General features: G+C 51.0%; 8 protein-coding genes across 8 annotated transcripts; 5 read left to right on the forward strand and 3 right to left on the reverse strand.

Annotated features, from left to right (window-relative positions):
• Positions 1 to 615: 615 nt before the first annotated feature.
• Positions 616 to 5,079, forward strand: PFICI_01143 (uncharacterized protein; the record flags this gene model as incomplete). Its single annotated transcript, XM_007829724.1, has 1 exon — positions 616 to 5,079. The coding sequence occupies one exon, from the start codon at positions 616 to 618 to the stop codon at positions 5,077 to 5,079; it is 4,464 nt and encodes a 1,487-aa protein (XP_007827915.1).
• A 530-nt stretch (positions 5,080 to 5,609) lies between these two features.
• On the reverse strand, positions 5,610 to 7,752 carry PFICI_01144 (uncharacterized protein; the record flags this gene model as incomplete). Its single annotated transcript, XM_007829725.1, has 2 exons — positions 5,610 to 7,568; positions 7,648 to 7,752. The coding sequence occupies 2 exons, from the start codon at positions 7,750 to 7,752 to the stop codon at positions 5,610 to 5,612; spliced, it is 2,064 nt and encodes a 687-aa protein (XP_007827916.1).
• Positions 7,753 to 8,533: 781 nt separating this feature from the next.
• On the forward strand, positions 8,534 to 9,154 carry PFICI_01145 (uncharacterized protein; the record flags this gene model as incomplete). Its single annotated transcript, XM_007829726.1, has 3 exons — positions 8,534 to 8,554; positions 8,788 to 8,977; positions 9,081 to 9,154. 3 exons carry the CDS (start codon positions 8,534 to 8,536, stop codon positions 9,152 to 9,154), a joined length of 285 nt encoding a protein of 94 aa, XP_007827917.1.
• Positions 9,155 to 9,799: 645 nt separating this feature from the next.
• Positions 9,800 to 14,478, reverse strand: PFICI_01146 (uncharacterized protein; the record flags this gene model as incomplete). Its single annotated transcript, XM_007829727.1, has 2 exons — positions 9,800 to 13,710; positions 13,761 to 14,478. 2 exons carry the CDS (start codon positions 14,476 to 14,478, stop codon positions 9,800 to 9,802), a joined length of 4,629 nt encoding a protein of 1,542 aa, XP_007827918.1.
• Positions 14,479 to 15,301: 823 nt separating this feature from the next.
• On the forward strand, positions 15,302 to 16,190 carry PFICI_01147 (proteasome subunit beta type-7; the record flags this gene model as incomplete). Its single annotated transcript, XM_007829728.1, has 2 exons — positions 15,302 to 15,442; positions 15,501 to 16,190. 2 exons carry the CDS (start codon positions 15,302 to 15,304, stop codon positions 16,188 to 16,190), a joined length of 831 nt encoding a protein of 276 aa, XP_007827919.1.
• A 673-nt stretch (positions 16,191 to 16,863) lies between these two features.
• PFICI_01148 (uncharacterized protein) lies at positions 16,864 to 17,548 on the reverse strand (the record flags this gene model as incomplete). The annotated part of the gene is made up of 2 exons (XM_007829729.1): positions 16,864 to 17,155; positions 17,274 to 17,548. 2 exons carry the CDS (start codon positions 17,546 to 17,548, stop codon positions 16,864 to 16,866), a joined length of 567 nt encoding a protein of 188 aa, XP_007827920.1.
• Positions 17,549 to 18,726: 1,178 nt separating this feature from the next.
• On the forward strand, positions 18,727 to 20,216 carry PFICI_01149 (uncharacterized protein; the record flags this gene model as incomplete). Its single annotated transcript, XM_007829730.1, has 4 exons — positions 18,727 to 18,919; positions 18,981 to 19,161; positions 19,231 to 19,987; positions 20,043 to 20,216. The coding sequence occupies 4 exons, from the start codon at positions 18,727 to 18,729 to the stop codon at positions 20,214 to 20,216; spliced, it is 1,305 nt and encodes a 434-aa protein (XP_007827921.1).
• Positions 20,217 to 25,301: 5,085 nt separating this feature from the next.
• Positions 25,302 to 27,504, forward strand: PFICI_01150 (uncharacterized protein; the record flags this gene model as incomplete). The annotated part of the gene is made up of 2 exons (XM_007829731.1): positions 25,302 to 27,340; positions 27,399 to 27,504. The coding sequence occupies 2 exons, from the start codon at positions 25,302 to 25,304 to the stop codon at positions 27,502 to 27,504; spliced, it is 2,145 nt and encodes a 714-aa protein (XP_007827922.1).
• Between the last annotated feature and the right edge of the window lie 7 nt (positions 27,505 to 27,511).

Here is a 27,511-nt window from a genome sequence, read left to right on the forward strand (position 1 = left end):
TAGTTTTTGCATCGCATGGAAAAGACTTTTTGACTATACAATGGCTGTTCATTCACAATTTTGGGTATCATCCCAAGCGACCGTTTCAATCAAGCCCCGCCATGTGAGTGTATATATGCAATGTCCATCAATCGGCTTCTATCTCTGGTAGCGACATCTTGCTCCTAGCCAACAACCCCAGCATGCGTCGTTGCATCGTGCTCGGCTCCACACACGACATGGCTACATCAACAGATCTATCAAATGGTATTCTTCTGCGTGCGTACACTACATGACATGCATGTATGAATCAATTGGCCCGCAGCACTTGAGTCTCACAGCAGTACAGCGGTGAAGTTCCGAATTCGCCCCTCTCTCTATTTAAGAAGAAGGGGATAAGGGACTCGCCCCACTTATTCTTGCGTGGACAGAGCTTTGATCCACCCCCGACTCAGTTACCCAATTCCTTATTGCATGTGCCATTTACTGACTTGATTACCTACCTGCATGCCACCAGCGTGTCTGCCTGGAAACCAAGTCAATATCAAATGTTCTAAACATATAGAATTTTCATTTTAGCTTCAATATTGCTTCTCATGTTTTAATGTTTCTGAAAGTATCTCCTTGTTTATACCAATGACTTTGGAGCGTTCGTTCTATGCCCACAGCTATGAAGCGCAAGGCCTTCTCTCTCCCTTGGGCCCCGGCCTCTTGCACCTAGCTCACAACTACACCTTGGACGATTCGCCGGGCACACAGACGGCTCCCTCCAGACACTCGGGCATTGACGGCAGAAACAGTTCAATCGTACAGGCCTCGCTCTCTGGAGCACTGCTCTTGCTCTATGTCTTGCGCTTCCTGCTTCCTAAAGCACCTCAGTGGTGCAGTAGATTCGCCCAGGAAGATGCTTGGCTGAGTGCGCCGCACTCTAAGCGGTGGTCACTGCCATCTCTTGCCCTTCTTCTGCTCTCAATTGGAGGCTTAGTTCTCGCCGTCTTCTCTGCATCGGCTACCCCCAGAAGGGTATGGACATGGCTGGACTTGGTTCCTTGGGCAGTATCCATCCTATTCACCGTCATTGAGCGGCCGCGCAAGACACCCAAGGCTTTATTGACTGTATATCTTATCATCGCTTTTGGTTTAATCTACACCCTCTACGCCACGTACGCTGAGCTACGGCAGCTCAATGTGCTTAACATTGCGGAACTATGCATCTCAATTGGAGCTGTCATAGTCATCTTGTCCATGCCGATGAGGAATCCTGCCCTGAGCACCGACGGTATTGCAGGGCCTCATGACAAGGCAACAAATGAGCTACGAAGCCCCGAGGACAGGTTGACCCTGTGGCAATTCATGACCGTATCGTGGATGACTCCATTGATCAAGATAGCTTCGAAGAAGACGCTCAATGACGATGATGTCTGGTTGCTTCCATTCGAATTTCAGCACAGCCGCCTCCATATGCTCTTTCGGAACCTCCAAGGATCCCTCATATGGAGACTGATTTTGGCAAACGGCCTCGATCTCATGATTACGACATCCTTGGGAATCCTGGAAATGGTTGCCAACTTGTCGAATCCAGTCCTGCTTCAGCGCCTGATTGCTAGTATCGAAACGGCTGAGGGTTACAGGACTGAATCTGTTTTTTATGCCATTTCTCTTCTGCTAGTGAGGCTCATAGCTGCACAATCGGCAGTATTTACCATTTGGTATAGTCGCCGCGCGTATGAGCGATCCCGCGGCGAGCTGATCACTACAATCTATGCCAAAACCCTGACTAGAAAGTCTCAGGGCTTTCAACCTCCAGAGAAGGATTCGCAACACGAAAATGGCAATGGTCTCAACGGTGACGAGGCGAAAGAGGGTCGCTTTACTCGTTTCCTCATCTGGCTGAAACTTCGCAAGGGCCGCCAACAGAAGACCACTGCCGCCAAGCCCCCAGCATCCATGGGCAAGATCTTGAACCTGATGCGGAACGATTGCTATGAGGTAGCGCAGCGATTCTGGGATTGTCCAGCGCTCATTACGAAGCCATTTCAATTTGCCTTTTCCCTATACTTGGTGTGGAAATTCCTTGGATGGTCGTGCTTTGTCGGTCTTGCCTGGGTTGTGGCTATTCAACTTCTTGGCGCTCTGAGTGTCAAACAATTCATTGCAAGGGAGAAGCTTCGAAGAGTTGCTACAGACAATCGACTGCAGACCACGTCGCAGTTTGTCGAGGCGATCCGACACTTGAGGTGGTACGACTGGCAGGGGAAATGGCTGGACAAGATCATGGTTGCTAGAAATCATGAATTGCACGTAAGGGTCATTACCGGACTCTGGGCGGCGCTTCTCGGGACCATCAACATCTCTGCCGGCGCCATGTTTCCGGTTGTCACTTTCTTTGCTTATACATACCTCGCGGGCAACGCTTTGACCGTCGATGTAGCATTCCCTGCTCTGCTATTGTTCAACATGCTAGAGACTAGCTTGAAGGAGCTTCCAGGTCTGGTGATGATGGTGATCAATGCCTCTATTGCAATTGGTCGTCTCGAATCTTTTATGGCAGAGCCGGACAAGGATGAAGGGTTTTCCAATGAGGAATCCACTGATATTGAATTCCGAGACACCTCGTTCTCTTGGCCAGGAACCAATAATATTGTCCTGAAGGATATCAATGTCAATTTCACCACAGGGCTAACCGTGATCCTCGGACCGGTAGGCTCGGGCAAATCAGCGCTTTTACAAGGAATCCTCGGAGAATTGGATAGACAATCTGGGGATTGTACTCTGCCAAGTGAAATGGTTGGCTACTGTGCCCAATCGCCATGGCTCCAGCATATGAGCATAAGAGATAATATTCTCTTTTCTTCGCCCTACGATCCTGAGCGATACAAGCGGGTCATCGACACCTGTGCGTTGACGCCTGATCTCGCCAATTTTGAACACGGAGACCTTTCTTTCATCGGAGAAAATGGAATCGGACTGTCTGGAGGCCAAAAGGCTCGAGTAGCACTTGCTCGGGCAGTATACAGCCAGTCGCGCATATTGCTCCTTGATGACCCTTTGGCTCCTCTAGACCACAATACTGCCGAGTCCATTGTACAAAAACTATTGCGCGGAAGCTTGGTTGAGGGTCGAACCGTCATTCTTGTGACCCACCGCGTCGATCTGGTAACCCATCTTGCAGATCAAGTGGTTGAAATCCATGATGGACGTGCCCGCATACTGGACCCTGAGGAAATTCCGCAGGATCTTTTAGCTTCAGCCAAGGCAGCTGAGGAGAATGGACAAGATTCTCATGACACACAGGCATCAGATGAAGAACAAGGCGCCGCAATTCGTGACAAGTTCATTGAAGAAGAATACCGAAAATCTGGCGGTGTAGTTCTTTCGGTCTACTGGACCTACATCAAGGCTGGACGACTAAGATATTGGGCTATTTTGGTCATCATCTTCACCCTGTTCCGCGTTGCCCGTATACTCAGTGGATGGTTCCTCAAGGCATTCGCGGAAGGATACAATCATGAGTCTGCTAGTCTTTTGCATCAAGCTGCTTTTACTGCAAGCACTGTAGATGGATCTTTCGCGGACCATCTCTTCGACAGACTCCCCTCTCCTAGCGAAAATGTCGGTCCGTGGCTACTATTGTATCTTGGCATTGCTCTTCTGATGACTGTTCTGTTTGGAATCACTGAGCTCTCCCTGCTCTTGATCATGTATATCGCGGCAAAAAGCCTCTTTGTAAAGGTGATCACCCGGGTCAGCAACGCAACGTTCCGATTCTACGACGTTACTCCCATCGGCAGGTTGATGAACCGATTGACCTCGGATATCGGAATGCTAGATGGCGGAATCATCTCACCTCTACAGAGTATGGCCTTCTTTTTATTGACCTGGCTGAGTGCTTTGGTCATCATTGCTTTTGTCACGCCTGTCTTCTTTTTCTTTGCTATTCTCATGACAGCAAGCTTTGTGTATATATTTCTCAAGTTTCTCCCCGCTTCACAAAGTCTGCGCCGGCTCGAGATGGTGTCCTTGAGTCCGCTCATGTCAAATTTTGGCATCCTGCTCGATGGACTAGCGACAATCCGTGCCTTCAAGGCGCAGCCCAACTTCCAGGACCGTAACATTGTCGTGACCGATGCTTTCCAGCAAAAAGATCATTTCTACTGGTCGCTCCAGTCGTGGTTGATGTACCGTTTCGACTCGCTTTCGGCGTTCTCGACCTTCATCCTGACCATGATTGCTTTGCACAATGGGTTATCATCTGGGTTGACGGCCTTTGTTCTGACTACAGCTGCACAATTTGTCGATGCCACGCATATGTTATGCAAGGTATATGGACAACTACAAATGGATTTTGTCTCAGTCGAGCGTGTCATTGAGCTGCTGGAGCTCGAAGAGGAACCAGTTGGAGATATTGATCCGCCCGCTTCGTGGCCGGCATACGGGGACGACATCAAGTTCGAGGACGTCACACTCAAATACGCTCCGCATCTCGAGCCTTCGCTATCGGATGTCACCTTTACCATCCCGGGCGGCGCCACGTGCGCGTGTCTTGGACGAACAGGCTCGGGTAAGTCCACGCTGGCCCTGGCCCTCCTGGCAACGCTGCGACCGGAGAAGGGCAGCATCAAGGTGGGCGGCCTGGACATTTCCCAGGTCAACGTGCACACGTGGCGGCAGCGCGTGAGCTTTGTGGCGCAGGACCCCGTCCTGTTCCCGGGCACGCTGCGGCAGAACCTGGACCCGCTCGAGGAGCACACGGACGCCGAGTGCACCACGGTGCTGCACCGGATCCTGGGGCCCGAGTGGTCGCTGGCCTCGCACGTGGACACGGGCGGCAAGAACCTCAGCCAGGGTGAGCGCCAGCTCGTGGGTATTGGCCGCGCCGTGCTCCGCCGCAGTCCCGTCGTCATCCTCGACGAGGCCACGGCCTCGATTGACCGTGCCACCGCCCTTGCCATCCAGGACGTGCTGCGCGACGAGCTCAAAGAGTCCACCGTCATCACTATTGCCCACCGCCTCGAGGCCGTCAAGGATGCCGACTGGTTTGTCCGGCTCGATGCCGGCCGCGTCGTCGAGTGCGGTCCGGCCAAGGATATACAGCGTTAGTTTTTGGGGGTTGACAGGTCCAACCCATCCAAGTCCAAGAAGGGTTGGAGGTGGAAAAAAGTTGATACGCCGTGTTTCGGGCTCACACTACCTAGTTTCTGCTTCCTTGCCGTTTTTTCTTTTAATCCGTCTCATTTGCCTTGGTTGCTGGATCATTTGCATATCATCAAGCTATCATCTTTGCTAGAAAATCTAGGTTTATACAACGGTCTTTTGTCTGAGGTTCATATAGTCAGCCTGAATGATGTGACTAATCGCCTGCTGAAATACTCACAATGTCACGAAATGTACAGCATAGCCACGGTTTGTGATCATTCCAGAGCCAGGCAATGATTCAAACATACTTAGCCCCTATACAATTAGAATGTAACATGCTGTATAGACTCCGGACAATTTTGAAGCATTGGATTTAGCAGAATGATTTCTTTCGTGGGGTATAGACAAAACTCCTAATCTGACACGCAACCACAATCCATTACTCGCTCGCGGATGAACTAGTTGAGCCCCTTGTCCAAGTGATATGAACCTTTTTATGCGGGCGCTGCTGCATTGGACGCCTCTAGCCTGGCCACCAATTTCTTGACATTCACCCACTCCTCTGTCTTGGCGGTATCCTTGCCTCCCAAGTCGGGGCCGACCTCAAACACCGTGACAGCAGCATCGATGCCACCCGTTGCTAATCTCTTGCCCTCGTGCTTCTCCCATGCCACCTTGTTGAGACTCTTGCTCAGTAGTTGGCGGCCTTCCTTCCTAGGAGTTGGGCTGATCTTTGCCACGGGAATCTCCGTCTCAACACTCAGGTCCCAAATTTCGAGCGAGCCAGCTCCGTCGACCAGAGAGAAAACACCCGGGTGCGTGGGAGACCATGCAGCATCGTAGACAACATCCTCGCGAACAAAATCGAGCAGCGGTGTCACTGAAATGCCACCAGACTCCGTGACCAGTGTCGTAGGGCCAGACGGAGCGCGGATCTTCCACAGCTTGACGGACCAGTCAAGCGAGGACGACAAGACGAGATCACCAAGATCAACAGGTCCGCGAGGCTGGTGAAAGTCCACAGACATGACAGGGCCAGTATGACCCCTGTACGCAAGGCGACTATCGACGCCTGCCTTGGCGCCTGCACGGTCGTAACGATGACACGGGTAGATGACGCCCTCCTCGGAACCAACAAGGAAATATGTCGGATCCGCCGAGGGGAAGGCCATGGTAGTTGGCGCTACATCGTCGAATTTGCTGGGGTGGGGGTTGGTGAGAGTGAGTTGCTCTTGAGGCTGTGAGAGCATGTCGACCGACCAAGAGCAGAGTTGTCCATCCGTTGAGACTGAAATGACATTGTTGGCATTCTGGGTACCAACAATCTCGACCGAGTAGACGGGATGCGAGTGACCACTGCCAGTCAGCGGCGTTTTTTGTACAGGAGCTGACTTGGCCCGGTTGTCCCAAATAAGAACCTGACCAGAATAGGTGCCGCCAATCATGAGGTTGGGGTGGAAGGGGGAGAATTTGGCCGTGAGGATATCCGACTGGGCGTGGAATACAAACTCGGGTCGACTGTGAAGATGAGGATTCCATACCAGGACAACGCCGTCCGGGTCGTGCGGTGCAGCGGGGTTCTTGGTATAAGATGCGAGCAAGATCTCCGAGAACTTGGGGTTGGGATGAAAGTCGATGCTGGTCACCATACGCTTCTTGGACCACCTCTCATCGAAGAACTGGTGGGTTTCCTTGATCCTGCGCCGGCCTTTACCTGCCGAATTTCCTCCCTGTTCCTCCTCATCATCGATATTCTGTGCTTGAAGGGTATAGTCGGTCAAGATGTCGTATTCCTCATCCAAGGCCCTTTCCATAATCTTGGTCGTTCTCTCCACAAAGTCCATGAACTCATCTGAGCCCGTAGCCGCCTGAAGCTCTTCCTCGTTGAGAGTTCGAGCGGGAAAGTTGGACGTGGCGACCGAGCCACCAAATTTGCCGCCATGGAGATCGCGAAGTTCCTGTGCCTCCCTTTGCATATCCTCCTCGATCTCTTTCCTAAGCCTCTCCCGAATCTCCTCTTGAGTTTCACGTTCCTTTCTGCTTCTTCTCTTTGTCGGAGTGGTTTGAAGATCAGGAATATCATCCTCATCTGGAATGTCCGAGTAGGCCCGAGACCTCCTTGACGTGGGCGATGTCCATTCCTCTGTCGTTTGCGCTCCGGCGCTATGGAAAATGATTTCTTTGACAGGCGACGGTGGGTATTCGTAGACGGTCTGCAAAGAGACGGTGGATAGGACCTGTGGCTGTGAAGGCGCCGCTACTTGACCGGGTGTTTGCGAGGCAACATCCGAGTTCTCGTTGCTCAGCTCTCCAGCACTCAAGACGCTGGTTGGGCGGCTGCCTCGATGTATCGGCGAGGATGTTCCAGTAGACAATGGTCTTCCTTCGCCGACCAGAGAACTGATGATGGACTCGATGTCCCGTCTTTCTTTACCAGGTGTCGGGGCATGGAGCTAGATAAAGGAGCTGCTGTTAGCTCTTTTGCGCTCAGGGTATCTGTATGGACATGACATGTCGGGTCAAGGTGCATACATCACCAGAACTGCCACTTTTTGATTCCTGTTGCCGTAACTCCCTGGCTCTCTTGAGCTCTTGAAGCTTGGCGCGCTTCTTTGCGATTTCTGCCTGGCGATCCATGTTTATGCTTTCCTCCTTATTGTTGTCGCTCGCCCCATACCGGGTCAAAATCTCGGGAATGGGATATGCTGCAGCGGTGGGTGTTGCGAGGGTCGAGGCGACCGGGCTGGCGGGAACTTTCAAAGCAGCTGACAATGGTGTAGGCTAAATGCCAAAGAGAATTATGGGCCTCTGCAATGGTCAACAGGTCAGTGAAGAAAAGTCACAGGTTGCGACAGTGTGTCTCTCTTTACACGACACCAGGACCCTTCTGCCCGCTAGACTCCTTTGTTGTCGCGACACGGCCAACTGGGGGAGCTTATTAGGTAGTGACTCTCGCTGTGCAGCTAGCTACCTTAGCCCATTGGACTGGGTATGGTCATACACAGGTTCATAGAGTGGCCAGTGCACAAACCGGAGCCATCAATTCCATTCCAGTTTTTATGGGCGATACATTGTTACCTGCCCCCCCTGGTACGTCCACTACGTAGACAAAGTAGAGTACCAGAGCTCTTAGCCAGCGCGTACCCACAGCTACCACAATCCAGCGAATCACGACCCGTCCGCCAGCTGCGAGAGCTCCAACCAGAGCCCAGCCAGCCCGAAAAGTCAAGTGTCTGGCGATTTCTCCCGACCGAAATACAGTGAGAGACTTGCTACACCAGATTGACATCTCGAACATCTCCACGATCTCGACAACAGGGCCCAATTGGCATCACATCGCCCATTCCGTGCATTCGCCCGCCCTTCCTTTTTCTTCCTACCTAGTTCAGCGATCGCACTGCTCGCAGCAACTCTCAGAATGTCTGCCTCGGGTGTCAACGTACGTGTTTTTTGCTTTCCCGCGTCCCCGGGAGAGGGAAAAATCTCTCTCTCTCGCTCGCTTTCCCTCTGCGGTCGAGCCATCAACCACCGCCCCTACGACCATCTTTCGTAGGGGAGCCGACACAAAGACTTTTTTCCAGTCCAGGCTGTTGGCCCCCCCTCCTTGACTTTTGGAGGCAGAAGCCTGGGAAACATCACACAATGGCAAGACTAACAAACCACGCGCAATAGGTTCTCCGGTACTCGGCCCTGGCCTTTGGTGTCTTCTTCGGCTTCACCCACCAGAGGACAATCACCGCCACGCAAAACGCCGCCCACGCCAAGAAGGAGTACGAGCACCAGCAGCAATTAATAGAGCAGGCGCGTGCCAAGTACGCCGAGCAGAAGAACCCCAAGTCTCTCAGCGCCCAGAAGAGCCCTCGTACGTTTGACCTTGGAGTTCTGCTTGTTCCTTGAAGAGAGATCAAAAACCACGCAAAGAAGGAAAAGATTGGCTAACAGAGGGATGAATTTGATATAAACAGTGGACCAGGACCCCATGTCGCCGAGCTTTGACCTGGAGGCCTACCTCAACGCCGTGGCTGCGAAGAACCCGTAAAGCGCCTTGTATACAGATGTGTCTTGACAGCGGATAGGCGATGGAGGATGTAATGGGACGACGAGGAAAGTACCGCCAGAAAAAATAAACCACAAAGAGGCCGGTCGCCATTCCCGCCCACGAAGAAGCCGGCGAGATTAACGGCTCGGGTTCGTTCGCAGTTGAGGAGCAAAGGGTGGGTGTGGAAGGATTGTACGATTGCGATACCTTCGAGACTTTGGGGGGAAAACGAAACAAAAATCTCATAGATTTCCTTGGGTCCTCAACTGTGTACATTTGTACAATTATGAAATGATACTAGACGCTATTTTGGATGCCTCGTCTAGCAACATGACAAGTGAGATATAGCAAGCCAAAAATCTTGCTCGTGACTTTTGCGCCATCAAATCGAAAATGTATCAAGAACATGCATGACCTGGAGCACGAAAAGAACGGCCGTCCGCAAGGTTCTAGCAAAGTCATGTGATCAGCACGGGCAGTTCATGACGTGAAATTGAGTTGTTAATAATTATTTCATTTCCCATTGCTCGTACCTCTGTATACTCCTCAAGTATCTAAAATACAGCATCAAAGTACAATTCCAAGTCCACTCCAGATTTATGCTGATTTACTGACTAGACTGATCCGGTTCAGATCTGTCCGAATCTATTCGATATTTTCCAATGCCCAAACCTGAGCACCCTTTTTCTCTACACTCGACTTCAACTTGCCCAGTACTCCTGCGCGTTTGGCTTTTCGTTCCTTGACGGCTTTCTTTTCAAACTCGCCAAAGCCGCTCAGCTTTTTGCGCGGCGGCGTGCGAACTGCAAACATGCCGTTTCCAATGCTTGCCACTGACGCCGACATGGAATGTCTCATGACACTATTGCGCGTAGGTGTGCTCTCACGGAACGATCTGTCAGGTGAGAAGAGAAGAGACGATCCGAATCGCTGGGGTGTTGGCGTGCCTTCACGGCTTCTTGTGCTGGCGCCTAGGCCTGGCGCCGGTGAGCCCGTGGCGAAGCGTAGTTTGCGCATCTGGTTCTCCAGAACATCAACGTCGCCGCTACGCTTTTCGACCATGCTGGTCATCTTCGAGATGGTGCGTACAACGGCATCAATTGTGGGGACTGAGCCCGTTTTGCCATTGGCAGCATTAGCAGAAGAGATCTTAGCCTTGAGCATGGTGAGGCTCTCCTCAGCTTCCGCGAGCGTCTTAGTCAGGCGTGCGAAATCACGACGAAGATCATTTTGTCGTGCTGCCTGCTCGGCTGTGAGAGGAAGAGATCGGTTCAGCAGGGCCTGCTCAGGATCCAACTTGGCATTGATCATTTTCTGGATCTCGTTCCACTTGGCCATATCGCGCTTGAATTCCCTTTGAAGGTTTTGACATTCGGCAATTTTCTCCTCCACATCGATGATACGGGCATCGGACAACTCGTTTGCCAAGTCTTCCGAAACGATTGCTCGAAGATCTTCCAATTCTCCTATGGTCCAGTCGTCAGGGTTGGCAAGATCGTGCTTATCCCGGTGTTCATGTCGGAATGCTCGTGCGTGGCCTTCAATGAAATTCTCAATCGAACGAGCATTCAACCCCAATGTATCTATCATGGCGTTGATGTCCCGATATACAGCCTCAACCTGAGCTGGAATGTTGTCGTCAGCCAACGGCAGTGGTCCGGTATGAGCAATGAACTCATCCAGCTCGAGCGTTGGTACAATTGGGGCGTTGAGCTGTTGTTGCCTGATCTCATCGTCCTCGTCCACCAGCAACTGCGTCTCCTCGGCTTCCTTCCGAGCTTTGGCCTTGGCGCGCTGCTCAACGCGGGGATCTTCTAACGGCTTCTCCTTGCTCACGATAGGCGGCCCTCTGCTCCCAGCACGTTGAGACGTGCCGAGGATTTGGGATGCCATCCCTGGAGCAGTAATGGACCGTGACTGATCGCCAGCTGCCCTAGATGCAAAAGCATTACGCACAGGACTAGGCGAGCGCGGGCTGAGAGGATTAGGCTGGGGTAAATTGGGGATGTTCTTTCCAAACTCGCCAAACAAACTCCTACGTTCTGGTTCAGGCTTGGAAATTGTTGAAAAGGGTCCCCCTAAGCCGCCATCAAACGAGCTTCCTGGTGTGATTGCTGGAGTGGTCCTATCCTTAGTGGTAGATTGAGGGCTCAGGTCTTGCGCCACATCTACACCGCTGCCCTCACTCGCACCATCGCTCTCATCTCCCTGATCCACCTCATCATCTTCCTCGTCTTCAGCTTGCTCGTCATCTTCATCTTCATCTACTTCTCCTTCATCGTCTTCATCGTCTTCTTCGGCCTCCTCGTCGCTGGACGATGAGACGGGAGGTAAGTCGGTCGGAAAGAGAAAACCCGACGATATCGGTTTGGGTACGTTCTTCTGACCAACATCAAATACTGAACTGGACAATGGACCTGATTTGCTGGCGGAGCCAAAGATTGAGGTAGACGGTGCAGGCCCTGCCGAATTGCTAAAAATAGAGTTCGATTGAGAGGACTTCCCAGCATTGCCAAAAAGAGAGCTTGACTTCTGCGAAGATGTCACGTTATCAAAGACAGAGCCAACCTTCTTTTCAGCAGGCTTTTCAGCACCAGGTATCGGAGCAAACTTCACATTATAGATGTCCTTGTTTGTCGTTGGATCAGGAGGCAAAGGTGCATCATCGGCAGGGGCTGGTTTCGGCTTGGATGCCGTCATATCTGGTAGTGGCGGGATATCAACTTTATACAGCTTCTGGTTAGTTGTTGGGTCAGGAGGCAATGGCGCATCTTCGGCTGCTGGGGAGTCAGGCGGTGAATCCTCCGCAAGTTTCGTGCTCGAGAGCGGGATATTGGACGGCGAGGGAGCGTCTGTAGGGGTTTTCTGATTGGCCGGCGAATCTGCTGCAGAGAATTCTGATGAGGATGAGGAATCTCCGAATGGATAAGAAGCCTTACTTATAGTATCCGGAGGAAGAGGAGCATCCGGAATATCTTGTAATCGCCTAGGTGTCGAGTCCTCGTCCTTGATCTTGGGGGTTCCTGGAGTCATGCTTCCGAACAGGCTACTGGAAGATTTGGCCGGGAGGCTGAAAAGCCCGCCACCATCTGAAGTAGTTGCAGGCGTCTGAGAAAAGAATTTGGAGGGTGCTGGAGTCGACGTTGGGGTCGTGGAGAACAGTCCACCTGATGATGGTTGGCCGCCAAAAATGTTCGAGGTTGTTGGCTTGGTAGGTTCTCCAATTGCGGATGCGAAACCGCTACCAAACATAGAGTTGCCCTCATTTGAATCATCCATGGCAGACTCCTCATTTGCCTTCGGGTCTGGCTTGAAGCTGGACATCAGTTTAAATGGAGTCGAGCCAAAAGGTTGCGAGGGAGCCGTGGCTGGTTTTGAGGCAGGGGCACCAAAGGGAGAACTAGTTGATGTCGTTGTAGACTGATCGGCATTTGATTTGCTTGATGCAAAAATACTTGTGCCACTGCTTGAATCATTAGATCCTAGGGCGCTGAAGCCTCCTTGATTTGCAAAACTAGCGAAACCTCCTGTAGCTGAAGGTGCAGTAGTGCTACCAAAAGCGCTGGGTGTTTTGCTAGCACTTGCAAAGCCGCCGCTACCGAAAGCAGAACCTCCAGAGCCGCTCGAGGCGGCGGTAGCCCAAGGAGATGACTTTGCGCCAAGAGCTTGAGATTGTCCAAATGAAGGAGTACTCGTCTGGCCAAAGGCAGGTTTTCCAAAGGCGGTCTGGCCGAATTGGGCACCCCCGGCGGCGCCAGCGCCTCCAAACGCATTGGAACCAAATGCAGATCCGCCTGTTGACGTTGACTGCGTTGCCCAAGGAGACTGTTTGGTACCAAGAGCTGAGCTGCTACCAAATGCAGTAGTCGATGTGCCCCCAGGAGCACCGAAAGCTGCACCATTCGAAGCACCAAAGGGATTGGGTTTGGTCATTTGAATAGCTGGTGCTTGATCTTGAGTCGGTTGAGACACATTACCTTCTACAGCAGCCAGGCCAGGATATGTGGTGCCCTCTCGAATAGATTCGGTATAGATAACCCACCATACGGAAAGAACTCCTTCTTCATTCAGAACCCAATAACCAGGAAGTGGACCAGGAGATTGCTCCAATTCATCCGTCGGGATGGGCTTATAGACAGGCTCCTTTCCAGACAAGTCAAGAGCTGTACCAATAGGAATTGGTGTTTCCATGCTGTCATTCATAGGCATTGTGGCCCGCTTCGAATCATCCAGTAATTCGGTGGTCGTGAAGGCATTTGTGACGTTGTCATCTGAAAGAGGCGCTTTTGCTCGTGTTAGAAGGCCAACATCAGGACTAGCGCTTGATGAAAAGATCAGGAGATCCTGCAAGTTCGGGGGAAAGTCCTTCAACCTGACCGCCGTATGGTGAGGAACCTTATCGCTGCCAAATGGATCGACAGGATCTGTAAGCGTCTGGCATGTGAATGTTTGTCCTTGTCGCGAGATCAATTGGTATATCGATTGTGGAGGATCCAAGCCGGTAGATACATATATCGCCAGGAACAGATCGTTCTCGAGCCATGATAAAAACGAGACTGGCGAGCTTGTTAGCAAAGCGAAAGCACTTGGAACTGAAATCAAGTACCAAAGTAATTGGCCTCGACACTAGGAGGCCGAGGAATCTGAGATTTAACTTCGCCCTCGGGCGTCATTTGTTGAATCGTGCCGTCGCCCAAACCTGCGACGATCTGTTTGCCTTTGGTACTCCATGCTACACAACTGACTTGATTTGCAAGGATCTGGCCATTAGGACCTGTCACGAATGCCTTCTCGTTCATATTAGCCATAAGCAGATTGCCCTTCTGGGTAACCACAGCAACCAGCTCCCCTTTTGCTGCTTGAGGATTTGGCACAAGGGCTCTCAATGCCTCGCCATTTGTGGGTATCTGAAATGCTGATTCTGCCGTGCCTCCAAGCAGCGCCTGCACATCATAAACAGCTAGACCACCACCAAGTTCGGCTGATATGATCAAATAGTTCTCGTCGGCGGTAAAGGCAAGATGAGATATGCGGGTGGTGAGGCGAATTTGGAGTTGAGGCGCGAATGGGCGAGCATCATTGTCGCCAACTTTTGGGGCTTCGAATGCTTTCCGAACAGCTTCGGTCGTGGCAATGGTGATATTGTCGGGGCCAGCTGCCGCAACCAGTCCTTTGCGGTTTGCTATACTGATGAGAGAAGCGTTTGAAGCTGCGGCTTGCGTCCATGGTTCCGTCAACTGAAGCTTGGCCTCTCCAGCGAGCGACAAGAAGCCCAAGCGCTCAGTCTGGATGAGGGCCAGATCCTGACCCTGCTGGAAAGCCATGGTGCTGGCTCAGGATTTCCAAGCTTGCATCTGTGTGTGGGCAGTCGAGTTCTTGAGAGCTGCCTCAAGCAGCAGGAATGGAAAGGCTGGTGACTAGGCTCGACTTTTGTTGAAGACTCGGATCGGTTTCAAAGGCTGACTCGAAAGCTACGAGGTCCAAGTCGAGAGTTTTCGGTGGTGTCAACACAGCAGGTGCTGGGATGCGAATAAACCGTGAAGACCGTGGGAAGCTTCGTTTTCCCAAAGCAACTTTTGTCCACCGGGCTGGTCGCGAAAGCAGAGCTGCTTAATTTTTAGCGCGTTCTAGGTACCCAAGTACCTGCCCACACTGCCCAGGAACAGTATTCGGCCAGTTTGTTTGCTGACTTGATGAAATCGGTATTCTGATATACGAAGGCGAACTTGAAATTATAAATCTTCGGTTCATAGTAATGCCAATGAGAATAGTCCCAAAATTGAGAAATCCAGACGCTTATTGTATCTCAACCCTCAAACGCCAGAAAGGGCGAAATGTTTGTTGCCTGCATGAACAACTGTTTTCCAGGCAGGCAGGAGCCTTATGGGAGTGAGCCTTTCAGCTTGCTACATGTCAGGATCGCACTGTCCGATTTTTGGACGAGGCAGCTATGCGGCTGGCGTAAACACCCCGGTAGCTCCAAGCTTCCAGGCTAGCTCGGTGATGCATCACCCTCCAGCAGCCTGCTTCCATTACCTACACTGCAACACCAACCCGCCTCTCACTCATTTCAAATAACCACCAACAAACAGCTCGACCGTTCCATCTTCCCAGCATCAAGCCCATATCTCACAGAACAAATCTAAAATGCCTGGATTCGACTTTTCCAACCACAGTCGCAATGCAGCGCTGCATGCGAGAGGTGTTCCGTTGCCGAAAGCCACCTCCACTGGTACCACAATCGTAGGATGTCGGTTTGCTTCAGAGAAGGATGGTGAGGGTGTTGTGGTGAGCACGAGCCTTGTGTCAATTATATACCATCCCTCTTTACTGACTCGAGGTTTAGATCGCAGCCGATACTCGAGCAACGAGCGGTCCCATCGTGGCAGACAAGAACTGCGAGAAGCTACACTACATTGCCCCCCAGATCTGGTGTGCCGGAGCAGGTACAGCTGCTGACACTGAGTTCACAACCGCCATCATCTCATCAAACCTCGAACTACACTCGCTATCCACAGGCCGCAAGCCGCGCGTCGTCACATGCATGACCATGCTCAAACAGCACCTCTTCAAGTATCAAGGTCATGTTGGTGCCTACTTGGTTGTTGCTGGTGTCGACCCGACAGGCGCGCACTTGTTCACGGTCCATGCCCACGGTAGCACAGACAAGCTTCCCTACGTCACAATGGGTTCAGGTTCCCTGGCCGCCATGGCCATGTTTGAGACGCAGTGGAAGCCGGAGCTCAACAAGGAGGAGGCCATGGAGCTGTGCTCGCAGGCCATTCAAGCTGGTATCTTCAACGATCTCGGATCTGGATCCAATGTCGACGTTGCCGTCATTACCAAGGACAAGACCACCCTCCACCGTGGCTTCGTCAAGCCCAACGAGAGAAGTCAGAAGCTGAAGAACTACAAGTTCAACAGAGGCACCACGGCCGTTCTGAATGAGAAGATCATCAAGAAGGACGAGATTGGCAAGTACGTCAGCGTTCAAGAGGTGCCAGTAGAGTCGGAGAAGATGGATGTGGATTCATGAGCGAAATGATTTGGGCTAGGGTCGATACGAGCATTTTGTACCATAATGAATATGCCATAGACGGCGTTGTACCTGGGAAATGCTACAGGACATTTTACGACAATCTCTTCGTTATGTTGATTCTTGTTGTGGTGACTACAATCTCCATCTGGAAGATAAGGCCCAGACTCGAAATATGGGCGTAACTTGCTTTGCGGAAGCTCAGAAAGGCATCGTCATCTCTCGATTAAGAGGGTTTGGATTACTTGCAAGATCTGATCAGAAATGTCCTCTTTGACGGCCTTCCTCCTCTCTTAGGCAACTACCAATTAAAAGGATAAGCGCAAACAAGAGCAAGCATTAGACCTACACCATTACAAGCTTGGCTTCACACAACTTGTGAGTATAAGAAACACGTTAAATTACAAGTATGAATTCCAAACCAGCATGAGACAATAGGGTAGTTGATGACAGCAGACTCGCTATAGTTAAATGCTTTGACAATTTGTGTTGGAGTTGACTCCTAAGCATAAAATCTTGTATGAAGCTTTAGATAGTTCTGCTAATTATCTTCATAGTTTACACCAGGGGCGTATGATATTAGACTATTCTTGTTGTTAGCCAGAACAGACGGAATTGGTGAACACCATTATCGATGTTATGTCCTCGAAATATCACCATGGCTACAAAATTTTTACAAGTCATCTTTGAGTAATCCGAACATGGTCACATCCCAGTACTGGCCGTGCTTGTAATAAGCCTTGCGTCTGACGCCTTCTCTCAAGAAACCCACTCTTTCGAGGACTTTCATACTCCCATTATTCGTTTCGTACACATTAGCTTCAATACGGTGCAGCTCTGGAAAAGTGTCAAAAGTCCATTTGCAGAACCCCTTGACGGCAGCCGTTGTGATGCCCTTGCCCCATTGCTCTTTTGCTAGCCAGTAGCCAAGTTCCCAGGTCCGACATTCTGTGTCAGTCGGGTCACTAGCGAACAGATTAGTGATGCCCTTTACAAGAATCAATCTTCCCAAAGTTTTGTCCCTGTCTCTCTCTCCCTTTCTCGCCTATCAAGATTTTGCGGCAGAGCTATCATGGCGCTTACCTAGGGATAAGCCCAATACCACCGGCATATGTTCCGTCATTCAAACAGATGCAATAGTTGACGCGCGGCTGACGCTGAGACGAAAAATTGATGAAGGACTTTGCATCGTCTAGCGTGTACGGGGATGGGAATTTGTTGCGCATGAAGTGCGAGATATCCGCATGGTTTGCTGCCGCCGCCATGGCGGGTGCGTCGCTCATCTCGATAGGGCGAATGAAGCACTTGTCCGTGGTCACAATGGCGCTCGCCGGGATCTCTGAAATTGTAGGCGCCATACTTCGTAATGATATCTGAGTTGGGATTTTGAATCTCTTTTTATCAGACTCAATGTTATATGAGTCGCGCAAGACCTATGCAAGAAGTGAAATGCAAGAGTAGGCCCTAGTCTGGCAATGCTTCTTGGAACGAAGTGGTGCGGCTGAACGAGTTATACAAAAGTTAATGCGTTGTAGCAGAGGAAGACCTAGTCGGCTCACTGACTCTTGAACAATTGGATTCGCAGAAGGCTTGTGTAGAGTCTTATACACGGTCAACAAGAACTCATAGATATTAGATGTGAATTTTGATTCCCTACATGAAAGGACAAGCTCAAAAGTGAGAAAGGAGGCAGAATTAGTCAAAATGAGTCATTTCGTATCGGAACGTTACGTGCATATACTATAGTGAGCAACATGTTTGTCGGCGGGGTCACCACACTTGGCTATACCGACTCGGTGTTGATAATTAGTATAACACATCAACCACTGTATCAAAACACATAACGGGCTTTCCCAACGCAGAGCATTCAAATGTAATCCCATGTAGTGTAGTACAGATTGGCATGTAAGTCTCACAGCAGTGCAAATCTTTCTATTGTCTTCACATTAATGCACTATGACTCTTTGAGGCTGTTGCTCCATTCCAACATGCTTCTGGTTGGGCTACATTACAGATAACATAATCAGTAATAATAGTGAGCACATGCCCTTCTATAGTGAAAGAAGAACTGGGCACTGCACCTCCTCCAGCTGGGAAGTTGTCTTGAACCACAACCGGCAATAAGGACCGGATTAACCTCTTGCCCCGTATGAACTGTGTAGCTGACGAGTCGTTTTGGGAGCTGGACCCGCGCTAAGCCCAAGCTCCGGCATTAGCGTCAGGGTCCCTGGAAACTCTCAAGAAAAGGACACGCAGCCGTGCGAAGTCGTAACTAAAGTGAATTACTTTGCGAAACGTACTGGCCAGCGAACAATACTGGTTGACACCAACATTCGTGGCCGAACCAATGCAGCCATCGCGGGGGAACTGAAAGTCGCTGGTTCATTTTCGAGCAATTAACTCATTCCGTCTTTGCTCCTGCCTGCAGTTATTTTCTTATTCCAGCAGCCTTGCTCGAGCCCGTACCCGAATACGGTCCTTTCCTTAGACGACGTCGATCTGTGCCCAGAACATTGCGCGCAGATAAACTATCACGATGCCTCCCAAATCGAGGTTCACAAGGCTCGATGCCTTCACCAAGACTGTCGAGGATGCGCGGATTAGAACCACCTCTGGCGGAGTTGTCACAATTGTCTCCTTGCTCGTGGTGCTCTGGCTCGCCTGGGGAGAATGGGCCGACTACAGGAGGATAGTCATCCACCCCGAGCTGATTGTCGACAAAGGAAGAGGTACGCCGCAGCACTTGTTGACTGTACTCGCTGCGCATTATACTGATACTTGGTTTTGCAGGAGAGCGCATGGAAATCCACATGAACATCACCTTCCCAAAGATCCCCTGTGAGCTGCTTACACTCGATGTCATGGATGTCTCCGGCGAGCAGCAGCACGGTGTCATGCACGGAATTAGCAAGGTCCGACTTCAGCCTTCTTCTCAGGGAGGAGCCGTCATAGATGTCAAGGCATTGGCACTGTAAGTTTTAACAAGTAGATTAGGAAACGAGGTGAAGGCGTATGTGCAGATATGCTAATAACATCTCAGCCACGCCGAGGACGAAGCTGCCACCCATCTCGACCCCGAATACTGCGGTAACTGTTACGGAGCAGCTTCCCCCAACAACGCTGCAAAGCCCGGATGTTGCCAGACTTGCGACGAAGTTCGAGAGGCATACGCGCAGGCATCCTGGGCTTTCGGTAGGGGCGAGGGCGTTGAGCAGTGCCAGCGCGAACACTACGCGGAAAAGCTAGACGAGCAAAGACAAGAGGGTTGCCGTATTGAGGGTGGTCTACGTGTGAACAAGGTGGTTGGAAACTTCCACTTTGCGCCTGGCCGCAGTTTCAGCAATGGCAACATGCACGTTCACGATCTCAAGAACTACTGGGAAAGCCCAGTCAAGCACTCGTTCGAGCACATTGTTCACCAGCTGCGATTCGGTCCACAGCTTCCCGAGGATATTGCTCAGAAGAGCTCAAAGAACAGCCCTTGGACCAATCACCACCTGAACCCCCTCGACGATACCAAGCAGACAACCGATGACCCCAACTTCAACTTTATGTACTTTGTCAAGATTGTCCCGACCTCATACCTGCCTCTAGGCTGGAAGGCTAGCTCCGGCCAGGGTCCTGATGAGAGCGCCTGGATTGGCAGCTACGGCCAGCAATACGACGGAAGCCTGGAGACGCACCAGTATTCTGTCACAAGCCACAAGCGTAGCTTGTCTGGCGGCGATGATAGCGCCGACGGCCACAAGGAGCGTCTTCACGCTCGTGGCGGTATTCCTGGAGTCTTCTTCTCCTACGTGAGTTCTTTCCTTCCAAGGTGAAATGTAGAAGACCGCTGCTAACCTGCACCAGGATATTTCTCCCATGAAGGTCATCAACCGCGAGGAGCGCTCCAAGACGTTCACTGGCTTCCTGACGGGTCTCTGTGCCGTTCTGGGTGGTACACTTACAGTAGCCGCAGCTGTGGACCGCGGTTTGTTTGAGGGCACGTCGAGAATCAAGAAGCTGCGCTCCAAGGATCTGTAAAGGAGTTGCCTGGGCGGAGTGCGCCTAGTAGGATATTGCGCTAATTTGTTTTTTTGATCCAAAGATGCATAGAAAAAGGAGTTACAGGCTAGTTTTTCGAGATATTGATGTTTTTTTCCTAGTTTGCTTGAACATGCAAGCAATGATGCGTATTGTATTGCCAGCCTGAATGATTCATGTAGATGTCAGGACACGACATGCGCAAATTTGACGGGTTTTGGTTGTAGTAAGAGAAATCATATCATATCTCGGCATGAATCATGATGCCTACCCTGTGATACCTTGTAGTAATTATATCCAGGGAATAGTGTCGATCAACTATTTGGTTTTGTAACTTCAGGGTCTCCTGTGTACAAGCTATTGTCCAGGCGCAGTCCAGGCTGGATGGACTCCATACATTCTCGGCACGAGTTGCGCCGCATCAATTGATCATAACCAAGGTCGGACTCCACTGTTGTCGCAAGACGATCCACCACGCCAACGCCAACGATTGCCTACCAAATCTTCTTTCGGGGAATTTATTGTGTGCAAGAGCCGGTCCAGACTCCAACGCAATGACAATTTCCAATAATTAGCATTAATAAGGATTACCTCAAGGAGAGGGTTCCAGTGTGCAACATTGAAGGACAGCAAGAATAAATAAAATAAAAGAGCCACTCTCCACTCAATCACATGCAGCTTCGCTTGATGAGAAAACCTGGCAGTCAACCAATGATGTTGTGAGAAACTGAAACGCTGCCTTGGGTGAGCATTGGAAACATCAGATGAACCACGGACTGTTGATCCGAGCCAAGGACTCTCTCAACGAAGGAGAAAGTCTCCTTGTCATACCTGCACCAGTACTAGTATGGTCGCTTGGATGTGTACGTCCCTTTTTGAGACGAATTACGAAGCCATCGTCGTTTCCCCCCCCCCCCCCCCCCCCCCCCCAAAACTGCTCTGGTAGACCTTTGAAACATTTCTTCCCTTCTGATGAACCACCCCCCTTCGGAAGAATTGATATTATTTTAGTCAGGGCGCTTGTTATTCACAAGCTTGCGTCCACATGGTGTCAGTAAGCCCCGAGCCAGGCGAAATGTGTGTAATTTCCCGTTCCTCCCTTCCCGCACGCCATAAGCTGGGCCCCGGGGTTCTCCACGATCCATCCTCGTGGTGCCTGGCTAAAAAGAAAGGCGCTGATTAAGTAGGTAGGTACTACAGCATACGACAGGTCATTCTTGGGAAAGGTTTCATTCACCATTTACAGTCGGTACTCTGTAGATCTATGCGCTGCATCAATTCCGCGCCCCCAGGCCGGCCGAGATGAACGAGTACATGTTGCTCTGAGCCGAGGAGACGTGGTTTGATATCATAAAGGCCACTAGAAACAATTTGCTACATGTGGATGGGGAGTGAAGCCATCGTCGAACCATGGTTGAGCAGTAAACCCTCATAATCTCAACTTCATTGGCCAATCCAGCTGGTTCAGCTGTTCAGCCACACGTGCTTGACAAGGACCACTGGACAGCCTCAATCGTGAGTGTGTCGCAGAAAAAAAGTTGAGACGTTGAGCCAACTTTTGAAAGACCCGCCCAGATCATGAGAAAGAAATCTTTTTAGTGAAGCGAGGAGAGAGCAGGTACAGAGTACATGCATGGAAGAGGAGAAAGAAAAACAGACAAGTCACGCGACGCAGCCGTAGTGTATGTATTGTAAATGTACTATGGTACACCCTTACAATTCAGGTCCCGTGTAACATTGGAGCGCCGGCGTCCCAGGGGTGATCCCTTGCCTAGAATATAATGTACCTATGCACTCGTGCACCTCATAATTTTGCTGAATGAAAAGCACTCTACTGCTTTAAGTGCCACCACGCCGATCAGCTTTCCGCGAATTGCGACGTCAAAGTTGCAATTGGCTCAGCGACCTTTGCGATAGGCTCGCTGAGACTTGCAATAGGCGCAATTTCGCGGTCCTCGGTTCATCTTTGTGTCTTTGTCCGCGCTTTGTCGTCAATAGTTAATATTTTATATGTCTCGCAGTCAGCATATATACAGGCAGCTCAATGTGATCTCCATATGCAAGTTATGCTCTGTGCCGTGCGACCGTTGGGATCGACCACATTCAATGGAGGAGGCTACAGAGGCCAGTGACGGCCTGGCGTGCTTGCTATAGCTGCTAGATCCAAGGTCTAGAAGCCTCGTGTTCTTCTTTCCCTGGCGCCATTGAAGTCTATCGCTGGAGCTATGCAAGCCTGATATGGGCTTTTTGAGGCACTAGCTATCAAATTCCATATATACTAGAAGGGCATTAATTTGAGATGGGGTATCTTGTTGATGTCACTTGGGAGCACTTGAGCTCACCATGTTTGAGTCTTTTTGCTCATTCATAGAATAGCCATTGGCCATCTTTGATTTCATATAATCACGAGGTACGATGCAGTCTCTTCACATACAGATATGTAAGAGCAGGCCTGATGAGGGGTTCGAGCAATACGAACAAATCCTGTAACCTAGTGGCTGGCTTCCCGCTGTGCCTGTCTGCTTACGTACCTGTATCTAGCCCATGTGAGGCAGGCGGATCAAGGTACCTGACTGAGACTGCATGAATGCCCAGCAACATCTGGAGATCGATCGGAACACAGGTGTTTGGTACCTGCATCAGCCAGCCGTGTGAATGAGACCAGAAACATTAGGGGGCCGATTCGTAGACGAGCTCAACTCTATGGCAGTCATCAATTCCTACCAATTTAATAAATGTAAAGGGAATAACAAAACCCAGACAGAAAAGGCGGTCCGGTGCTACCCCATACTTTCGTGCATCGCTCGTCGCCAGCAATTTTCATCTCGCCAACCCGCTGGCTAGACCTGCTAGACCCAGCCAGAGATAAATTTGGATAGCGGACCCGCGAAGGTCCAAGGAAAACTGGAATGCCCCTGCATCGCCCGCCCGTTCCCAGGGTCTTCTTGGTCTTTCGTAGTTTTTGGGGCCTCTTCAGGCATGGCGCGCGTCTCTTGCAGCCTCCGCCCGAGCTTCGAGCATGTAATTTCGCTGTTCGGCTGCAGTGGTGAGAATGCTCATCAATCTCGCTGTCGAATAACGATACGTACGTTCTGATAAAATGCCACCTACCAGATATTATCACTTTGGCTAGCCAGTCTTCTAGTAGTTCCAAAGATCGGGTCAGATGGGGAAAATCGAAAGCCAATGGTCCAAGTGGTCAGCCAATTCCGAGGCCAGCGGCACCTTATTGCTGTGCCATCCACTCTTTCTGCGTAGTACCAGGGAAGGGAAAAGCAAGAAGTAGCAGAAAAAAAAGGACCCATATGCAAAACTACACCTTCATCTTTTTTGGCATCGTCGAAGCTCGACCTGGGTCCCCAAATGCCAAGACGTACGCCAGTGGGACCCCCTTCGTCGGGATGGAGAACATTGGACTGCACCAGATAATGAGAGACCGGAGCAAAGCCCAGGCAATGGGTGCTAGAGCTTGGAGCTTTGGTGCTGCGCTGAAGGGATGGGATGGATGGATCATCTCCTCGTCGTCGTCGTCGTTCGTGGTCCGGACCCTTCCTTCTCTTCTGTTATGTTATTGTCGTTGTTGTTGTCGACACCTTTCTTTGTTCAATCTTCTCCTTTCCCTTAGGCTAGGTGAAGCCATTCTGAGCCATTCACTTATTGCTGCACCGACGATAGGGCAACTTTTTCTTCTTCTACTTGGTCCTTGGTCATTGCTTCTAATTGTGTTGACCTTTTCGGACTACAAGTCCGTTTGCCTCAAATCCACAACCAACAACAGCCCGCCGCCGTACATTTGCTCGCCGAGCTATTCCATCAGTACGAGATCGCCGGGCAGTGCAAAGCTCCAGCTCGCCTACCTAAAATATCTGTCTGTCTACATGCAGAATACTCACCTACCTATCAACCTACCTTGCTGGCAACACGCTGTGGCTCGTTCTTTTTCGCTATTCTCACGGGCTGCTTGTGACTGAATTCCTCCTTCACATCCCCAACCCCACGTCGCACGCTCCCTGAAACAGACGTTGTGCATCCAATCTTTACACCCAACCAACTCTTAATCACCATCCTGCCATCATCCTTCCTTGGTCAGGAGCACACTAAAAATCGACCTAAAAGCAGCCAGCGTACCTAGGTATATGTTTACCGTTGGGCGCTCCTTTTTCAATCCACTGACTGGATGTTACCTACTTTGGTCACGGAAAGTTATTCACTTCAAAGACTAGACACACCACACGATTGACTACTAGCATTGGGGAAACTTATTGTTTTCGCTACATGCTGTCATATCATAGTCAGCCTCTCTTGGGAAGGAAAAAGGAACCGTTGCTTTTTTTGTACCACGCTTCCCAAAAGGCAAAATAAGCTGTCAGCCAGCCAGCCAGCAAGCCAGCAAGCAAGCAAGCACCAAAGATTCATGCCCCCTCCCCCATCTGGCATCTGCCAACCCACCCCCCAAAAGCCAAAGCCAGCCACATTTGCAGTTGTGCCGCTGAACCCTTAGATCCCATCCCAGGGACCTGCCTTTTTGCTGCAACCCTTATTTGCCATTCATTGATCCTGCTGCATTCCTGTTGTCGCACTCTGCTACAGGTCCCAGAAGCAGGGCCCCGTTCACGTTCCCAATAAGGTTGACCTCATAATTCATGCGATCTGCTCAGTCCGCCACATCCTGCATGTTTCTTGCCGGGACCAACTAGCCCAACGTCATTTGGGGTCATCCATCAACACCTTCAACGGTAGTGTGTCTTGCAGAACGAGACATTCCAAACACTTATACTCTCAGTTCGCGACGACGACGACCAAATTCTACGAGAGATTTAGCAGCGTAGCCATATCCGGCACCCATTCACTGTATCGCGAGCAACCATTGTCATACGACCGACCGACCTTCGTTCCTGCATGCGACGAACCTAACCGGCTCCATTGCGGGCTCACGCTGGGAAGGAACAACAATTGCTGCCTTTTCGGTTGTGCGCAAGCTACCTGACAGCTTCGTCACGATTCTTTTTTTTTTTTTTTTTCCCTTTACGACTTCATTATTACGACCTGATACGATTGCGCTTACCTTAATTCGAATATTGCGAAATGGCTTCTCCTTCGCGCCCGAATTTTATCGACCTCCGGTCTACATCATCGACGTCTGTCGCTACCAATGCCTCTCGTCCGCTGCGATCCCCCAGGTTGCATGTTGCAGGAGAGGCTCCTCCTGCTCTTTCGCCGTTGGATGCCTTCGCTGCGCAGAGCCGGCTGCTTCAGAAGCAGCTGGAGGAAAGTCAGAGGAATGGGCGGAGAATGAGCCGACTACCTCCTCTTACGACAGAGAGCCCGTTGGTTGTACAAGGCCGCTCTGAGTACTTCCGAGCGCTTTCATATGACTCAACAGAAGGGAACGACGGCATCCCCCTTGACGAGAACAGTGTGGGAATGACCACATCTGTGGAAGAACATGCCGACAGGCCCGTGTCAATGCACCCACGTATGAGTCGCATTCCGCCTACACCCGACCAGAACATTCCGCTACCAAATCCATTTGAGCGAGGTAGGCAATTGGGACGTCTGGACGAGCATGAGGCAAAGGGTATCTTTGGTGTGCGACGAGAGCAATCTCCCGCCGAGTTCGATGACCTAGACGTTCCCCCAGACCAAAAACCTGCAGATCACGATGCCCATCTCAATGAGCCATCGAGCGCAAACCAGTCCGTCTCGATACCGCCATCACCAGAAAAGCTCACCCGACAGATATCACATGAATCCGGTCTTGCGCCTCCGCGGTCCATGTTTCCAAAGAGGTCTTCAAGTATCATGTCACAACCAGTGGAGATGCCAAATGATGACAATTTGAGCGCTTCATTTCACTCCCAGCACTCTCAAAGCGCTCCTCGCAAGATGTCAGCCAGCAGCACTCTCGGGCCGGTGGCGTCTCCCATCACGGGAACAAATCGGCCATACGCAAGGTCTCCTTCCATCAGCTCCGTAGCTTCGTTGCCGAGACCATCTTTCAATTTCTCCAGACCCCTAAGTCGATCTGGTACACCTGGCCTCGAAACGCCTCAGCGACAAGCATCGTCAGATAGCCAACCTTCGTTTATGCTTATGGATGACACTGCCCATACGCCAATTAGCATGCACAGTGAAACATTTGCCGACGACGAAAGTGTGAGAGGCGCTCCGTCTTATATTCACACCAAGTATTACTTACCAAGAGGCAAGGCATTGCAGCGCAATTCGCTGATATTCAACCCAAACGATGTGTCTCAGTTTGCGTGGGAACAGCCAGTGGTTGGGCCAAGCAATGTGCAGCCCTTCGCCAAAGGTCAGGCACCACCATCGCCACCGTCTAGGCCCACCAGCTCCTCGTCACATAACCTGGAAGCACCCACGTCCGGCGATGCGCTCCTGGCACGACCATCATTGGAGCGAAGTAAGCTGTCTAATGAGATGTCGATCAGCGGCGAGCCATCACCGAGACCATCCGAAGATGCGCCTAGGGGTCGACAGCCAGCCGACCAGAGCCGAGGCCGGACCTCCATGTCAACAAGTGACTCGGCAAGTACTATAAAGCCTGCAAAGTCAGTGGCACCAACTGCCGCCGAGACAAGCGCAGAGGAGCATCTAGCAAAGGGCATCAAGTGCCATGAGAATGGAGATGTGAAAGAATCTACATATCATTTGCGCTTTGCTGCCAAGGGTGGAAACCCAACGGGTATGCTGTTGTATGCTCTTGCGTGTCGACATGGATGGGGCATGCGTCCGAACCAAAAGGAGGGTGTAGAATGGCTACGCAAGGCAGCAGACTGCGCGAGTCTGGAAATCGCCGAGGACGAAGACCAGGTCAAGCACAACAAGAATGTTGATCCCGCCGAACGTAAAACTCGAAAGGCCCAATTCGCTCTTAGCATCTACGAGCTAGGCGTCAGCCACATGAACGGTTGGGGCATTGAGCAAGACAAGGCACTGGCCGTACGATGCTTTGAGATTGCTGGCAACTGGGGCGATGTGGATGCCCTTGCCGAGGCCGGTTTCTGCTACGCTCAAGGCATAGGTTGCAAGAAAGACCTGAAGAAGAGCGCAAAATTGTATCGTGCAGCCGAGGCAAAGGGTATGAGTATGCCCGGCAACAGTTGGTAAGTCGAATTCTGGTGATCATTGTTGTTCAAACCGTGAAACTGACTCAATTTCTAGGATCCACAAACCCAAGTATGCAGATGATGCCGTTGATAAAAAGCAGAGGGCTCGCAGCAAGTCAAGGAGTCGTGGCATCTTCAGAAGACGAGACACAGGAACTTAAACTTGCC

Source organism: Pestalotiopsis fici (genome assembly GCF_000516985.1).
Source record: "Pestalotiopsis fici W106-1 unplaced genomic scaffold PFICI_Scf_1, whole genome shotgun sequence".
Classification (NCBI taxonomy): domain Eukaryota; kingdom Fungi; phylum Ascomycota; class Sordariomycetes; order Amphisphaeriales; family Sporocadaceae; genus Pestalotiopsis; species Pestalotiopsis fici.